The sequence below is a fragment of the Poeciliopsis prolifica genome, unplaced genomic scaffold (genome assembly GCF_027474105.1).
Source record: "Poeciliopsis prolifica strain line A6 unplaced genomic scaffold, Auburn_PproV2 SCAFFOLD026, whole genome shotgun sequence".
NCBI lineage: Eukaryota > Metazoa > Chordata > Actinopteri > Cyprinodontiformes > Poeciliidae > Poeciliopsis > Poeciliopsis prolifica.
Window position 1 is genome coordinate 608,400 of NW_026562401.1, and position 17,091 is coordinate 625,490.

Genomic DNA, 17,091 nt, shown 5'->3' on the forward strand with positions numbered 1-17,091 from the left:
TAATGGTAACTAAATATTATAATTTGAAATCTATAGACTTCTTCCACAAAACTGAAGAAAAATAGCAAAGAAGATAGAATATACATACATCACATATATTTAAAAAAATAAATACAGGTTAAAAAGTACAAACATATTTTCAATTAAAAAAATAATAGTAAAAAGCTGAGACTGCAATGTGTAACTATACAATCTAGATTATTTCTTCATGCAAAATACTGGCTCCAGGTGCATGTTTTAGTAAATGTTTTTGTTTTTTTTCATCAAAAACTTGTAATGAAAGACAACAATTCAAGTTATTGCTTTTTGTTTGATTGTACTCAGAACAGTGATTTAAAATCCAAGCCCTTTAAAAGAAAAACAAACATCTGAATTGTTTTCTTACTACAGTAAGTAGTAAGTCAAAATGAAGGTAGTATCCCATATTTAAAACAGTAGTAGTACATATTTAATAAGAAGAATCTGGATTTAAATCTTGCTTAACTCATGAGAAATTCAACTGTGGAGCCTGTATGTTCCCTTGCAGAGGATTCCCATTGGGTATTTCAGCTGCCACAATCCAAAACATGTATGTTAGGTTCATTTGTAATTCCTAACTGTCATACCTCAACAAATAATAGATGAAAATGAGTACAAGTCTCATGGAAGACCGCATAAAAAAATCTGTGCAGATCAGTATTTCTATCTGTAATGTATTACCATACCTTAGATCATGAACCAGTTCTTTGGAAGCTTTGCCCACTGCAACAGAAAGGCCCACATCCATTCTCCTCTCGTATCAAAAGGGCACTGACTCATCCAGCTGCCATAGCATCATGTAGGAACATTGCAGCTCTACACAGAGCCCTCACATGCTAAAAGATAGACATGCAGAATATCACTATTTTCAATTCAGATTCAAGTTTGTTAAGTTTTCCAATTTTCCTTCGTTAAGCTTTTTCTTAAGCTTTATTAAGAAAAAGTGTACATGGACACAGAACTGAAAGTAACATTTTTTGACAACAGGTCTTAATGTTCTGAACAAACAATTCCATCGTGATGCATGGTGGTGGCACCATCATGTTATCATAATTGACTATTATAGTTTACAGACTCTCACCTTTTAAAAATAAATACATTTTACAGATTTCTATTTGTAAAAAAAAAGGTTTCAATTTTGTGTCTATTACATACAATCCTAATAAAATATAATTAATACTATTGATTTTATCATCCATGGCGCAATGTGGAACACTTCGCGGGATATGAACACATAATCAATGCACTCTTTGTTCTCCCACCTTACCCACATTATACATTATACATATTGTAATATTAAATGTAATAATCACGTTCTCCAACTTTATTCTTTTAGACTCAATAATTGTAGAGGACATCGCGTTAACTGTGGATTGAACCATGAGTTGTGATTAGGAAATATGTCTCTCTTGATAAAACGTCACATCTCAGATTAAGTCCACTCCCAGACACGTGTAGATCAAAGTTTGTCTTTCAGACAGACAGACCTGTTGGTGGCAGAAGAAGCGAAAAATCTCTCCGTGGAAAACGGAAAAGAATGAGCGCCCCCTGCTGGAAATACCTTTCGCATTAAGCTTTTGATCTCGAGCATCGCCATATTGACGTCCCAACAACGCTGAGAGGTAATCATGCTATTTAATCACAAATCCTTGTTGTTTTATAACCCGCGCTGATCTTATTAGACGGGTTGAAAAGCCGGGAAAGGGTATCTTATCCGTGGTGGTCGTTGTGCCTCTCGATTACAGTGTTCATGGGCTGTTTTGTCAAGGCGTTGTCAGCCAGTTGCCTCGCTAGAAAGCAGTCTATTCACTCCCTTAGCCTGCTAGCTTAGCACTTTTTAGGTTAGGAAAATGTGCCCGTTTTCGAAGCTTGCTGTAAAGCCCGGCATAAATAATGATCTAGCGTGCGTTTAATTGGCTATTTGAAAGCTGAATGATGATTCCATCTCGATATTACACTGCAATGTGGCCGAGAACTGGCTGTGACTTTCCTACCGGCTTTTCACTGTGCTGTTGACGAGCTAACGCTAACTAGTTAGCATCCCTGTCAGCTTCCCGGTTCTACTGCTAGCATCTAGCTGTTAGCACTCCACCAGGCCGTAGGCCGCATTGGGGTTTGACGGCTTTCATCTTTTAAATCAAATTATCAAGTCAATTATTTGCCTTACTGCAAGTTTCGAAACTGATTAACTCACGTATTAATTTTTTTGTTACACTATTGTGTGGATACAAACCCCATTAGCTTCAGCTTCATTCGCTGGCGTGCGCTTGTCCACATACTTTGCTCATGTTTGCCTAATTGACTTTATTGATTTTAATCAACCTACTTTCTACCCCCGTTTTCCAACAGGAGGTAGTCGTTGTAGCCCCCAGTGATGACTATACTGAGTCCTGTGCCTCCCGATTAGACTGGTTGGATGCCCCCATTTAACATCCAGGTTTCTCCATTTCATACGCCATCATATGCAAACACACCATGCACCAATTGCTCATGAGAATTATTATTTCTTGTGGTCATTTTGTTTTTAAGTTTTTTTTTTTGAAGGTTGTTGTAGACATCCATTGTATAAAGAGGGGGAAAAAGTCGTTCTTTATCAATTCAAACCTTATCTCAAGACACAGACCACAGTTCAAGTAAAAAAAATCTTGATTGCTCAGTATAGCAAGCTATTCTAACAGCAGATCTTTGTTTTTCCTTGTGTGTTTAGCTTTCTTACAACAAAGGCATCTCAGCAAGTCTTATTCACTTTGTCTGTCAACAATTAATCCTGGAGGAAACCTCCCAGGTATTGTTCTTCTATATATGTTATATTTACGTGGGTGCTTACTAATTTAAATATTATAATTAGTTACCAGTAAATTGAATATGTTATGCCAGTATCATTAATCCATGCCCTTGTTGTTCTTGATTTGTTTAATTTGTTGTATTTTGCTTGTGTCTGACTTTTTATAGGACATTTAGAAAAGATCCCATACAGAATATGTCTGGCCCTGTTCCAAGCCGCTCTCGAGTTTACCCTGATGTAAACACACAGAGACCACGGGAGTACTGGGACTATGAGTCCCATGTTGTTGAGTGGGGGTAAGGAAAGTGAAAGCTGTTCAGGCTTTTTTTATTCTTTATCAGTATTGCAAAAATAACTATTTAAATAACTGATCACCCAAAAAAAAAATGGTATAAAAATATCTGTCAAATAATTTCTGCCCATGCAGTCATAGAAAGCTGGGTGATAAAGCAGTAGGAATGCATATTGCAAAATAAGTTTTTCTTGATAGATGAGAATGTCAACAGGTCAATAGGCCTTGTTTTTTTTTGGTGTCGGCCGGAACCTGTCAGGTATTAATTTTTCCTTATTCTCAAGCATTAGAAATTATGTTTTCAAATTTTAAATGTTTACCAATTACTGCTTGGGGGCTCCCTGTTTTTTTTCTTTTTGGTAAAATAAGAAAACATAAGACCATCTAAAATACGGCGTCAAATTCATTTGTTCATTTGCAATAACTATTTAGTTAGGTGTTTGTAAAGGGAGACAATACTTGTATATCACACAAGACAATGGTACTAAAGAAATTTTCCTTTATTTCTTCCATATCAAGTTATGAGTGGGAAAAACAATTTAAGATTAATTTAATTTATGAATTTAATTTGCAATTTGCATACCGCTAATTGAATCTTGAAAGGTCTGAAAGAGTCTTTACATGAAGACATTAGATTTATAATCTAATGACAAATTCAAGATTAACATAAATTAAATGACTTTTTGTTTTTTTCTTTTTCTGTCTTGTGTATTAAAATCTTTTGAGTCAATCTTCTAGACAAGACATTAAAATATGAATAGAGTTATTTCACTAGACAAGTATCAGGTCTGGTATTAGAGCCAGTTTTAAATTTGTGCCGTAAAACGATCAATTTGGTTTACGATCAGCCAAATTGAATCCACATAAAAGTCGATATGAATTTTTCATTCAGAAACTTTGACTCTGTCCTCTTTAATCTGCATTTAATGTACAGCATTGCAATGCAGGGAGACAATTTAAATGCAGAAATTGCACAATTTATCTCAGTACATCTGCAAACAGAGGTCCTAAGAGCAGTTTTGAAATCAAACTGTGTGAGTGTTATACAGAGTCACTGACTGATCTCAGAGCTGCACCAGCAGTGCTGCAAGAAGCAGAAAAAGAAAGTGTTTACATCAGGCAATATTGATTCTTCTCAACAATATTAAGAGTAGGGGGTGATGATACTAAAACTTCACATTCTGTACCGTTTCTCAGTAATAAGTTTAAATTCTTTTTTTAAAGGCGAAGTGTTCTAATAATGAGAAAAAATATAAACAATTACAACGTAACAACAAATGTATTATCTTAATTAGGACATAGCTAAAAAGTAGGACGGAATTTGTCTCGCATATAGAAAAACCGTATGCAACTTAAAAGTGCTCCTACGTTGTAAAGCAACAGTAGGCAACATAAAGTCAAAGCGTTTATATTATTTTTAAAAGTATTAACCTTGGATTTTTATTTATTATTTTCAGTGCACATATCTGAATGCTTTAAACAAGGGCATTGGTCTGAAATAGATTATTTCTTAAAGTGTGCACATGGAGCTGGCCCAGGCCAATGTAATCTTTTTTTAATAGTAATTTCACATCGTAACTTCATTAGTGAACAACTACAATAGATAGGTTTGGTTGCTGTTGGTTCTAACCATTATCTAACAGATTTTTTTAAACATTTTCTGGTTCCATTAGTAGCTGCTAATTCCTTTACTACTAAACAGAGTAGTAATGGAGGGCAGCATGTTGGGCATTATGCTAGTTAGTCCACAGAACAGTTTCCTGGTTAACATTTTCCTGCGTTAATTAACACCCGAAGTAGACTCTTTTTCTTGGTGAAGTGAGGCCGACATAACACTGTAATGAATTTACCTGGAAGTTGCTAATATTTAAACGCACAGGTCAGGTAGTTTACTTGCTCACTGTTGCAGATGCAGAAGCATTACTGACATTTTTTAGTTGCTCTCAGATGGTTGCAGTGTTATCAGCACTCTCAGGAATTCAGCTGCTCTTCCTGCCTGTCTTTTTTTTTTTTTGTTATTGGAAAAATACCTCAAAAAGACACTCTCGCCTTGTCGCCAAAATAGGGTTTTAGATTCTCCTTTCTGGTCATACTTGGCTTGTTAGCAGAAGTTTAAACTTTAAGAAGCAGCTCACAGTTTTAAAGTTCAGCCATGATTGTTCAAGTGAGCTACAACAGGTAGGAGAGAGGCTGACTGTTTTGTTGCGGAGCTGCTGTGTGAAGTATTTACGATAACTTAAGAAGATGAAAATGGGTTAGTATCACAATATTGATTTGGTAGCTCTCATAAAAGGCAGCTTCATTCAACTCTGTGATGGGTAATATACAAATTGACAGCAAGACATCAGTCTGACTTTATTAATGCTGAAGCTTTGTGCTCATCAACTGTTTTAAATATATGCTTAAACTTTTTCCATTTTTTTTTTTTTTCCAGAAATCAAGACGACTATCAGCTCGTCAGAAAACTAGGAAGAGGCAAATACAGTGAAGTATTTGAAGCCATAAACATCACAAACAACGAAAAGGTGGTGGTTAAAATACTGAAGGTATGATGAGGATTAATTTGCACAGATGGTTATATTGCTTTGTGATCGGACATTTCAGAGAATTCACTGGACTCTTTCTGTTTTTCAGCCTGTCAAGAAAAAGAAAATCAAGAGAGAAATAAAGATCCTGGAGAATCTGAGGGGTGGCCCAAATATCATCTCACTCTTAGATATCGTCAAGGATCCCGTGGTACGTTTATGCTCCAGGTTGTTGTGTAAAATGTTTGGGGAGAATATTATTATTATTTATTTTTTTCAAATAGACATTGACTCCTTGTTTTTTTTCTCCATTTAGTCACGAACCCCAGCTCTGGTCTTTGAACATGTGAACAACACAGATTTCAAGGTAAGAACATTTTTTCTGTCTTCTTTTTCTTCTTTTACAGCCACTTATTTATTTATTTATTTTTCTTTCTTTCAGCAATTGTATCAGACTCTGTCAGACTTTGACATACGGTTCTACATGTATGAAATCTTAAAGGTAAGAAGTAGCCTTAAATCTAGCAGTGTTGCAGTATTCCCAATTTAGTTAATTATAAAAATTGCTGTTTTTTTTTTTTTTTCTAGGCTCTGGATTACTGCCACTCTATGGGTATTATGCATAGGGATGTCAAACCCCATAATGTAATGATTGATCATGAACACAGAAAGGTAACTTAGGTTGCCTTGTATACATGTCTTTCTCACAATCTGTGATGCTGATTCATTGTAGTAATTAAAATGTACTAAACTTGTCATAGCTCCGTCTAATCGATTGGGGCCTGGCAGAGTTTTACCACCCAAACCAAGAGTATAACGTGAGAGTGGCATCCAGATACTTCAAAGGTCCTGAACTGCTGGTCGATTACCAGGTGAGTTTAAAGGCCAGCCAGAACTTGTGTCACGCCGCGAGAGATCTATTTTTTCTTAGGAGTTTTTAAGAAAGCCAAGACACCAGTTAAAGATTGTTACTTATTCTTGCATATTTCTAGATGTATGACTACAGCTTGGACATGTGGAGCCTGGGTTGCATGCTTGCCAGCATGATCTTCAGAAAGGAGCCATTCTTTCACGGTCATGACAATTATGATCAGGTAATGTGTTGCGATGAGTTGTTTTATTGCCTGAGCACAGACTAGAAAGCGGTGCGAAAATCGGTTTAGAAAATAAAAGTCAACCATACAATTCTGCGGTTTAAAGTGAGATTCCAGAAAAACGTGCTGTTCTTTGAGTTTTCCTTCTCCTGTAAAGAGCCATGCTGAAGATCCCCCATTTGTTGCTGAACACTGCTGGTCTCCTCGCTGAAAGAAGGCTGCTAAACTTCTTTTTCTGAATTTTAAGCCACAGATTTGGCTTTGGGCTGATTACTTGAACAGAGTGTCTTACTGTTTTAAATGGTTAACACCAGCTGTTGTACTAGATTGAGGAAGTGTTTAATTGATGCTTCGGCTTCTCGTTAAGTTTTAGCTCTGGACTTTGACTAGACCAGAGGTCGGCAACCTGCGATTTCAAAGCTGCGAGTGGCTCTTTGGACCTTCCACAATAGCTCTTTATAACTTTGGTAAAAAATTATATAAATTTACATGTAATAAGAAATGCTGGTTTTAATTAAGTATTTAATTAAAACCAGCATGTGCCAAAATGACAACTATATTGCCTGGTGGAGGAAGAGTAGCTTATTTGACTTTGTATAAAGTTGTTTCATGTGTTTTTCTCTTTTTTTCTGTTTTAAATGTTTGTATAAATACAGTGTTAGGATGAAACAGTGGTATTTTTACTCTAAGCTATCCAAAAGCATCTCATACTGGCCAGTACTTAATTTAGTTCTTATTCTGGTAGCCAAACAAGTTTAGTGTTTTTTTTTTTTTTTTTTTGGTTGTTTTTTTAGCCTTTTTTTTTTCGCCCCCACATATTGCACAACATCCTTTAGTCTTGCAGAGCCACACCCTGGCCTCACAGCCCTGTGAGACCTTTTGTTAAATGTAAGATAAGATTTCTCATAAGTGACAGGTTTAATGCCTTCCTCAGTAATAACTGTTGAGTTAATCTACAAGTTAGAGAGAAGAAAATAGAGTAATCTTACCATATCTGCATATTTGTCCCCACCTTATTTCTTTTCCCTGCAAGACGAGCAGCAATAACATAGACATGCACAAGTCAGTTTTGTGGCACATTTTCAATCTGTTATAAAGCTTGTAGTACTCCTAACCCTACCAAGGTTTTTCTATTCAGATTTCTGCTTAAAATTTGTAATCAAGATGGCTCAAAATAGTTTCTGCTTTCCTGCAATGAATGATTATTATTCATTTTGTGAGCAGCGAGGACATGGTTGCTGTCAAACAGTTGTACCATTTTAAAATGGCAATGATGGCAGAGCTAACATTTGAAATGATCTAATTAGCTATTAATTGGCATGTTTAGGGGTGCACAATAATTACCGCGCCAATGGGATTTTTGAGTTTTCAAAGCTCACGTTGACCCAGTGTGTTTGAAAATAAACCAGCTAGAGTCCATTTCTGGTAAAATTGTAATTATTTGACCCCATTTCCAACTTGTAAGCAAGACATTTGGTGTTTTCAGGTTTTATAGTAAAAGTAATTTGAAATATTTATGTATTTAGTCTTATAGAGGCCTTTTTTAAGCTTTATTATATGGTTGTTTTCTTTTTGTTTAGTTTTTTCCCAACGCTTTTGTAACATTTCATTTTCGAATGATTGTGTTGAATGTGAAATAGTTGAGTTCAACTTTTTCATTGATAAATGTTTGAACTTACAGCTTGTGCGGATTGCAAAAGTACTTGGCACGGAGGATTTGTATGACTACATTGACAAGTACAACATTGAATTGGATCCACGGTTCAATGACATTCTGGGAAGGTGAGTCATTGCGTCAACTGTTTTGCCTTTTAACGGTTTGACGGATATTTTGGCCTCAACTTGACCAGCTAATTTGTCTCCCTTTCTTCTCGTTTATCTGTAGACATTCCCGTAAAAGATGGGAGAGGTTTGTGCACAGTGAAAACCAACACCTAGTCAGCACAGAGGCTCTAGACTTCTTGGACAAATTGCTGCGCTACGACCATCAAGCTCGCCTCACAGCCAGAGAGGCCATGGATCATCCCTACTTCTGTATGATTGCTTCTTCCTTTGTTTCTTTTTTTTTTTTGTTAACTTTGTGGAGTCTATGTGCAGTCCTTTATACCCATCCTATTTGCTTCCTCCTTTTTGTCCTTTAAATGTTTTGTTCTTTCTTCCTTTATTTCTAGCCTCTAATAGTATTTCTTCTGTTTTTAATTTTGTTCTGCTATCCTTGTTTTTAATTTTCTCTTTAAGGTGACATGACCTTTACCACGTTTACCTCTATGCATCTTTCCCTTTTCACAAGTCTTCCTTTCTTCACTGGAGTGCCTCCACCCCTCTCTATTTGCATCTCCTTTTATGTTTTTCCCCATGTGACCTTGTGTCCTTCCTCTCCTTCTGCTCTTTCTTGAACTCCTCTTTCCTTCCTTATGACCTTACTTCATGCTTTGCATCTTGCCTATACTTTCTTCCTTGCGCCCTTCTTTTCTATCTGTTTCTAGTATTTAAAGGTGTGATATGAAGCCAATTTTATAGAGGTTATTTGCATTTCTGCATAAATGTGGATGAAATGGTCAGGAATACAATTAAATTTTTATACAAACATTTGAGAATGCTGGCAAGATGTTTTCTAATCCATCTGGCGTATTATATTCTCAGATCCCATCGTCAAAGATCAGGGACGGGGGGCCACTCCTGGGGGCATGGCTGCCAGCTCCACTCCAGTCAGCTCCTCGAGTATGATGGCTGGTGAGTCACCTCGGACCAGTTGCTGCACCGCACTTTTTTTTTTTAATCAAAATTGTTCTGGTGTCAAAGACATTTCCTTGAAAGGCTGCTGAACAATTTGAGTCACTTTTTTATTTATTTATTTTTCTAAATGGTGTGAACGAGACGAGCCTTCGCTAATGAGTAATGACCCTATTTTTGCTTTCAGGCATCACCTCCATGTCCTCCTCACAGCCGCTGGCCAACATTGCTGGATCGCCCGTCATTTCTGCCCCAAACACTCTGGCCACACAAGTCCCTGCAGCCACTGGGACCCAGCCCTGAAACCACTTCCTCACCTGTGTTAAACGTGTGGTCATGGCCATGCCCTGCCTAGCTCTCTCTGTGAGCCAGGGCCATGGAACCCCCCCCTCCCCCCTCTTTTTATGTTGACAATAACAAAGAAGATTTAAATTACTTTTCATGTTCAGTTCTATTTTGACACCTGGACTTGACAGAACCGCATTGTTGCACCTGTCGGGTTTGTTAGATATTAATTTGGGTGTGTTACTTGACAATGCCATTGTCTAGAAATTCTAATAAGATGTAGACATAAAGAGAATGGATAATAAAATTTATTTTGTATGTTCCAAATATACAGTCTTGCTTGAAACTGTTTGATGGGGATCCTGCTGTATTACACTGTGAAACCTTTACGTGACTTCACACAAACGGGGAGTCGGGGAAATCTGGTATGTCCCACCTATCAGTGCTCGCCGGGTGCACACGATGTAATGTGCAGGAGTTGTTAGTGTTTTGAAGTTGTTAGATGCTTATCATTCTTTAATTGGACATTTTTGTAGATATTCTACAGTTACTGTCAGGTTGCATGCACCCAATGCTGAGTTTCACAGGGTCAATAGTTTGCCAACTTTATGTTACTTTCACTTCTGTACGTGTATGTAAGTGTCCCATGTTTGTTTTTTATGAAGTCTCTTACACATGATTTTGATTACATAGACAATTTTGTAACTTTTTTGTTTTATGTTGGGCGGAGTCATCACCTACGGAAAAACAACTTCAAAAATAAACAATTTAAACAGGGCTTTACAGGCACTACGTTATTGACTGTACCATCCCATAAATGGTGTGCGTCAACTATGAGTAGATGTGTGCGGCAGGAAGATAATTTTAGTTTAAAATGAACTTTGTTTTACATATTTTACAAATTTCACCTCAATAGAATCAAACAATATCACTCAGTCTCAGTAGTTAAGTTTGAAAGTGAAACTCATGGATTTGTTACACACGCAAAGGTGTATATATAAAAGTTTTCATGTGAAATTCTAAATTTGATTTGAGAACTCGAGTTTTATTAGACCAGTAAAAATGAGTCAAATACAGAATAACTGCCTGCAGACAGGCATGTCTTTGTTCTGTGTAGATTATGCACTTAACTGGGCATTGGCATGCAGGGAGTCAGCCGTTGGTCCTGTGGAGGTAGTTTAAGAATCCCAGGTTGGTTTAGTTTTTTGTTTTTTTTTTGGTCTGTTGTCTCATGTTTCTGACAATACTGCAGAGATTCTGTGCTGGCCTATAAAGCACAGCAATAGCATGGTTATTAAAACAGGTTTTTGGTACTTTTTACAGTATAAGCTGGTGCTTAGAAAGTAAAACCAATGAAGCTTGTCAGCTGGGGTGAGGTAGTATTAATTAGGGGCGGCATATTTTGGAAGAAATGTTAAGACAATTCTAAGGGCCCCTGACCAACAGGGGGCCCTCCACAATTTATTTAGTTTTTGTTTGTAGAAATAAAAAAAAATTGGGCTCTGTCAATTACAAAATTATATTGTATTTTCAAAGATTGAGTTTGTTTTTAGCAGTAAAAATGTTATGTTCCCACTCCCAGACCAAAAAGCACATATCCATATTTGCCCTGTACCCCATCACCAGCAGACATGGGGCCCCAATCATCACCCTGGACTTATTGAATGGACTCTCAGTACTGCTCCTGAGACATCAATTTTAAAATTAAAAGCAAGTGTAATTTCTCTGAAAAGAGGGCTTTGGAGTACTTGAGCAACAGTCCTGTTGCTTTTCTCCTCAATTAGCCAAGGTAAAACATGGTCTTGGTGCTGGCTCAAGAGTTGCCCAACGTAATGGATGGGACAGTTGTTCCCATGTCCTCCAGGTGTCCTTAAAGTGCCTGAACAAGCTACAGGTCATTCCTTGTAACTTCTGCAAACACTGAAATGGGCTTTCCTATACAATTCTTTTAGAGTTATGATTATCCCTGTTGCACCCATTCTGCTGCACCTTTTTTTTTTCCACTGAACTTTCCAATGATGTTGCATTCTTTGTAAACAGCTTTCCTGTTGACGATTTCAGTGACAAAATAATGTCTACCAGGATTTTTTCCAGCAGGGTCAAAATCCTGGGTCAAAATCTCCAACAGGATTTTGACCCTAAGTCAGGTGTTGAACTCCATTGACAGCCTTAGCATCTGTTGGACAACTTCAGAAACACCGGAACACGTTTTGACTGATCAATCAATACAAACCTCCTTGTCTTTACCAAGAAGAACCAGTTGTCATTTGTCCTACATCATTGAAAGCAGCATTGACCCCGCCCGTTGTTATTCGTCTCACGTGGCCGAGTCTATAAAGATTAAAACTCTGTGTGAAAAGTTCGCAGTCGCGCTGCAAAAATGGGAAAAATCGCGATCATTTCGGTTGCAATAGCAGCTCTTTCGGTGCTGCTCGGAGAGCGGCTCCTCAATATTAGGTAGGGTGGAAGTCAGCTGGCTTCACTGCTTTGCTTGTCTTTATTCAAACTGTTTGCTACGTTCAGTGTAACTTTGTGCTTTAATTCGACAGCAAAAGGCACCTCATTTTCAGGGAGATGGGCAACAAACATCTGCCCAACTGCGTCGCGCTCAAAAACATAGGCAAGCGATGAAACAACCAAATAATGCAGCCAAAACATTGTTTTGAAAATATTAAAAGTGGTTCATTATTTCCCCCCTGCAGAACATGGCTCGGAGGATATAACTGTTGTTGGAGATGGCCTTGCCTTTATCAGCGCTGTGGGTATTTATTTTGTAACTCAGCCAAGTCTTCGCCCATGTATAATAAAGCAAACATGGGCAGCAAACTCAAACACAGGGCCATATTTCATTTTAAATCTGTTGACATTTATTATTGTCGGATTTATAAATGATAATCAGAATTTATTGCTTTATTATTTTATGATTCAATTATTTCTTTTTAAATATTTACAGGGACTCAAATTTCTTGGATTTCCATCCTCGGATGAGCCTGGAAAAATCTACACCCTTGATCTCAAAGATCCTAATCTGAAACCGGTGGAGCTGCGTATGCCAAGGAACTTTGATTTAGAGTCCTTCAACCCACATGGCATCAGTGTATACACAGATCCAAGTGGTAAGATGCTTCTTTTGGTTTATGGAATTGAGGACAGACAGCTAGTGTTAAGCTTCCTCTTGTATATGCCAGGCTGTGGTATTAAAGTATAGAGCTGAACAATATTAGGAAACATGCAATGATATCGGAGAGGTTGTAATAACCCATCACCTCTGATAAGTGATGGGTTATTAACATGGCCAAACATGGTGTTGGGCTTGTTTCCAGGTATTGGATTAACAGCCACATTCAGATCAGATCTTCTCTCTTCGCAGTGGAGGATGGTTGTTTACATTGCAGGCAATTTCTAGTAAGCTCCACGGTGTCAAACTGGCACAAAACTTACGCCACGGGGAAACATTAGCAGTTGGGTAAAATCGCTTTCGTGACGCAATCGTCTCTCAGCAGTCGAGAGTCTAGACCCTCAGTATGAAGCACAGTGTTGTGCAAGGGGCTGGATTTTACCAGACTAGTACAAAATCTGCTGATCTTTCCTATGTAATAGTTTGAGGCTACGTATAAAAATCAAAATAACATTAAATTCATATCACCTGATGGGCACTTTTTATTTTCAAGTTTTCTTGTATCATTTTTCTCACCTTTTTTTTTTCTTTGTCAGATGATACGGTCTACTTGTTCGTTGTTAATCATCCGCACTTTGAAAGCCAAATTGAGATCTTCAAATATGTGGCAGATGGTTCCTCCCTAGTGCATCTTAAAACCATAAAGCACGAACTACTGCACAGGTGAACACTCTTTTATTTTCTGAAATATACTACAATGTGTAATCGGTCTTAAAAATGATCCTGCTTTTTATTTGAGATTATTTTTGATCTTTGCAGTGTGAATGATATTGTTGCAGTAGGGGTAGAGAGTTTTTATGCCACCAACGATCACTACTTCTCTAACGAACTCCTGAAAACATTGGAGATTGTTTTGCTGATGCCTTGGACCAACGTAGTGTTCTACAGTCCTAAGGAAGTGAAGATGGTCTCTGATGGCTATCACTTTGCTAATGGCATCAATATGTCTCCAGACCAAAGGTGAATATTCTTACCAGGGGTATGCAACATGGTGGCTGTTTGCTTTTGTTTGTGTGTGTATTGCTTCATGGTTGTAAAAATTCCTCTTCCTTATAGGTACATATATGTGGCGAACATATTAAACCACAGTGTGAATGTATTGGAGAAGAAAAAAGACAACACACTGACACCAATAAAGGTAGAAATACTCAGGCATGCGACCTTGGTGTGCTTCTTTGCTGTGCTTTTTAAATCGAAGTTAATTTATTACTTTTTCATCAGATTTTATAATGGCATTTTTTATATAAATATTCAGCAGTATTTGATCAACTGGATGGAAAATTTCAGTAAACATTTTTGTAGCGGCCTAATAAAAATGTTGGCAACTTGCGTTCTAAAAAAATGTTTTTTTTTTGTCTCTATTACAAATATTTTTTTAAGGACAAAAGTCATGGAAATTTTTAGAATTACAAAGGTCAAAAAAACAAACTGTATTGCCCAACTATGGGTGTGGCGCATGCTTATTCTCAAGAGGTTACTTTTTTTTCACTGTTTTCTTTGGACGCATACTAATTATTGTTTCCTCACCAGTCTGTGCCTTTGGGTTCACTTTGTGACAACATCGAAGTGGATCCTGAAACCGGCGACCTTTGGCTGGGCTGTCACATTAATGGAAAGAAGCTTTTTCTGTTTGATCCCAAGGATCCTCCAGGCTCAGAGGTTTGTGTTAACAGAGGAACATAAAAAACATTAACCTTCTGCTAAGATGCAATATACGTGGTGGTGTTGACTATTTATCACTCCTGATTGTGCTTGGTACATTTTATTTGTCCTTGTAGGTCATCCGCATCCAGAACATTCTCTCAGATGAACCCGTGGTGACCCAGGTGTATACAGATGATGGCAATGTGCTCATTGGCTCTTCGGTGGCAACTGTTTACGGGGGGAAGCTGCTCATAGGGACCGTGTTTCATAAAGCATTGTGTTGTGATTTAAAATAGACAACAGTCACACTTCAAAACATTTACATATTAGTCAATGGTTCCATGAGGACAGTGGTGTGTTTATGACAGTAAAGAGATTAAATAAGGAAGTTTAGTCAATAACATGGAAATCGGGATATACAGTTAGGGCCAGAAATATTTGGACAGTAACACAATTTTCGTGAGTTGGGCTCTGCATGCCACCGCATTGGATTTGAAATGAAACCTCTACAACAGAATTCAAGTGCAGATTGTAACGTTTAATTTAAAGGGTTGAACAAAAATATGTGATAGAAAATGTAGGAATTGTACACATTTGTTTACAAACACTCCACATTTTAGGAGCTCAAAAGTAATTGGACATATAAACATAACCCAAACAAAAAAGTTTTTTCTCAATATTTTGTTGCGAATCCTTTGGAGGCAATCACTGCCTTAAGTCTGGAACCCATGGACATCACCAAACGCTGGGTTTCCTCCTTCTTAATGCTTTCCCAGGCCTTTACAGCCGCAGCCTTCAGGTCTTGCTTGTTAGTGGGTCTTTCCGTCTGAAGTCTGGATTTGAGCAAGTGAAATGCATGCTCAATTGGGTTAAGATCTGGTGATTGACTTGGCCATTGCAGAATATTCCACCTTTTTGCTCTCATGAACTCCTGGGTAGCTTTGGCTGTATGCTTGGGGTCATTATCCATCTGTACTGTGAAGCGCCGTCCCATCAACTTTGCAGCATTTGGCTGAATCTGGGCTGACAGTATATCCCGGTACACTTCAGAATTCATCCGGCTACTCTTGTCTGCTGTTATGTCATCAATAAACACAAGTCACCCAGTGCCATTGAAAGCCATGCATGCCCATGCCATCACGTTGCCTCCTCCATGTTTTACAGAGGATGTGGTGTGCCTTGGATCATGTGCCGTTCCCTTTCTTCTCCAAACTTTTTTCTTCCCATCATTCTGGTACAGGTTGATCTTTGTCTCATCTGTCCATAGAATACTTTTCCAGAACTGGGCTGGCTTCTTGAGGTGTTTTTGGCAAATTTAACTCTGGCCTGTCTACTTTTGGAATTGATGAATGGTTTGCATCTACATGTGAACCCTTTGTATTGCTTTCATGGAGTCTTCTCTTTACTGTTGACTTAGAGACAGATACACCTACTTCCCTGAGAGTGTTCTGGACCTCAGTTGATGTTGTGAACTGGTTCTTCTTCACCAAAGGAAGTATGCGGCGATCATCCACCACCGTTGTCTTCCGTGGACGCCCAGGCCTTTTTGAGTTTCCAAGCTCACCAGTCAATTCCTTTTTCCTCAGAATGTACCCGACTGTTGATTTTGCTACTCCAAGCATGTCTCCTATCTCTCTGATGGATTTTTTCTTTTTTTCAGTCTCAGGATGTTCTGCTTCACCTCAATTGAGAGCTCCTTTGACCGCATGTTGTCTGGTCACAGCAACAGCTTCCAAATGCAAAACCACACACCTGGAAACAACCCCAGACCTTTTAACTACTTACTTGATTACAGGTTAACGAGGGAAAGGCCTTTTGAGTTAATTGCAGCCTTTAGAGTCCATTGTCCAATTACTTTTGGTCCCTTGAAAAAGAGGAGGCTCTGCATTACAGAGCCTCCTGTATGATTCCTAAATCCTTTCTCCGATTTGGTGTGGAAACTCTCATATTGCAGCTGGGAGTGTGCACTTTCAGCCCATATTATATATAAATTGTATTTCTGAACATATTTTTGTCAACAGCTAAAATAACAAAACCTGTGTCACTGTCCAAATATTTCTGGCCCTAACTGTACCTCTTTGGTTAGAGCAGTGGTGATTTTAATGGTGATGTGCTACAGGAATTGCTTTTTACAAAGCCTTCTGAAAATATACTTGAAAGGATCTGATAACAGAAAACTTCTGCAAGTAGGTGCTTACTGAGCCACGCAGCTGAAAAAATGAAAAATCATATTTTCAAGTGAATTTTCTTTTTTTCCCCTCTCTCCTGTAGTGTTGGGCAGTGATTCAGTCATTTCAAAAACATGGATAGATTATTCAGGTTATTAGTTTGTATTCATTTAAAATAATCTTTTGGGGGAAAATGTGGGTTTTGGATTGTTTGATATGGTTTAATCACTGTAATTTTTGTAATTGAAATAAAAATGCTCTTCAAAGTACATTTTTAGCAAAGACAGTGTCAACTGCTGTGCCACATGGTATATAAATAACATCCTTTGAACCAACAGAATTACTCTGAAAGTGGTATGTTTCACATCT

At 37.8% G+C, this 17,091-nt stretch overlaps 2 protein-coding genes across 2 annotated transcripts; both read left to right on the top strand.

The window, feature by feature from the left end:
- The first annotated feature begins 1,535 nt into the window (after positions 1–1,535).
- On the top strand, positions 1,536–10,510 carry LOC129371380 (casein kinase II subunit alpha). Its single transcript, XM_055047950.1, has 15 exons — positions 1,536–1,640; positions 2,368–2,455; positions 2,726–2,803; positions 2,971–3,099; positions 5,530–5,641; positions 5,730–5,831; positions 5,937–5,987; positions 6,063–6,122; positions 6,209–6,292; positions 6,382–6,492; positions 6,613–6,714; positions 8,396–8,496; positions 8,600–8,748; positions 9,358–9,447; positions 9,635–10,510. The coding sequence occupies exons 4-15, from the start codon at positions 2,999–3,001 to the stop codon at positions 9,748–9,750; spliced, it is 1,179 nt and encodes a 392-aa protein (XP_054903925.1). The 5' UTR covers positions 1,536–1,640; positions 2,368–2,455; positions 2,726–2,803; positions 2,971–2,998; the 3' UTR covers positions 9,751–10,510.
- A 1,553-nt stretch (positions 10,511–12,063) lies between these two features.
- Positions 12,064–16,991, top strand: LOC129371248 (serum paraoxonase/arylesterase 2-like). Its single transcript, XM_055047747.1, has 9 exons — positions 12,064–12,189; positions 12,282–12,352; positions 12,435–12,490; positions 12,686–12,848; positions 13,447–13,573; positions 13,670–13,870; positions 13,967–14,048; positions 14,441–14,569; positions 14,689–16,991. Exons 1-9 carry the CDS (start codon positions 12,113–12,115, stop codon positions 14,848–14,850), a joined length of 1,068 nt encoding a protein of 355 aa, XP_054903722.1. The 5' UTR covers positions 12,064–12,112; the 3' UTR covers positions 14,851–16,991.
- The last annotated feature ends 100 nt before the right edge of the window (positions 16,992–17,091 follow it).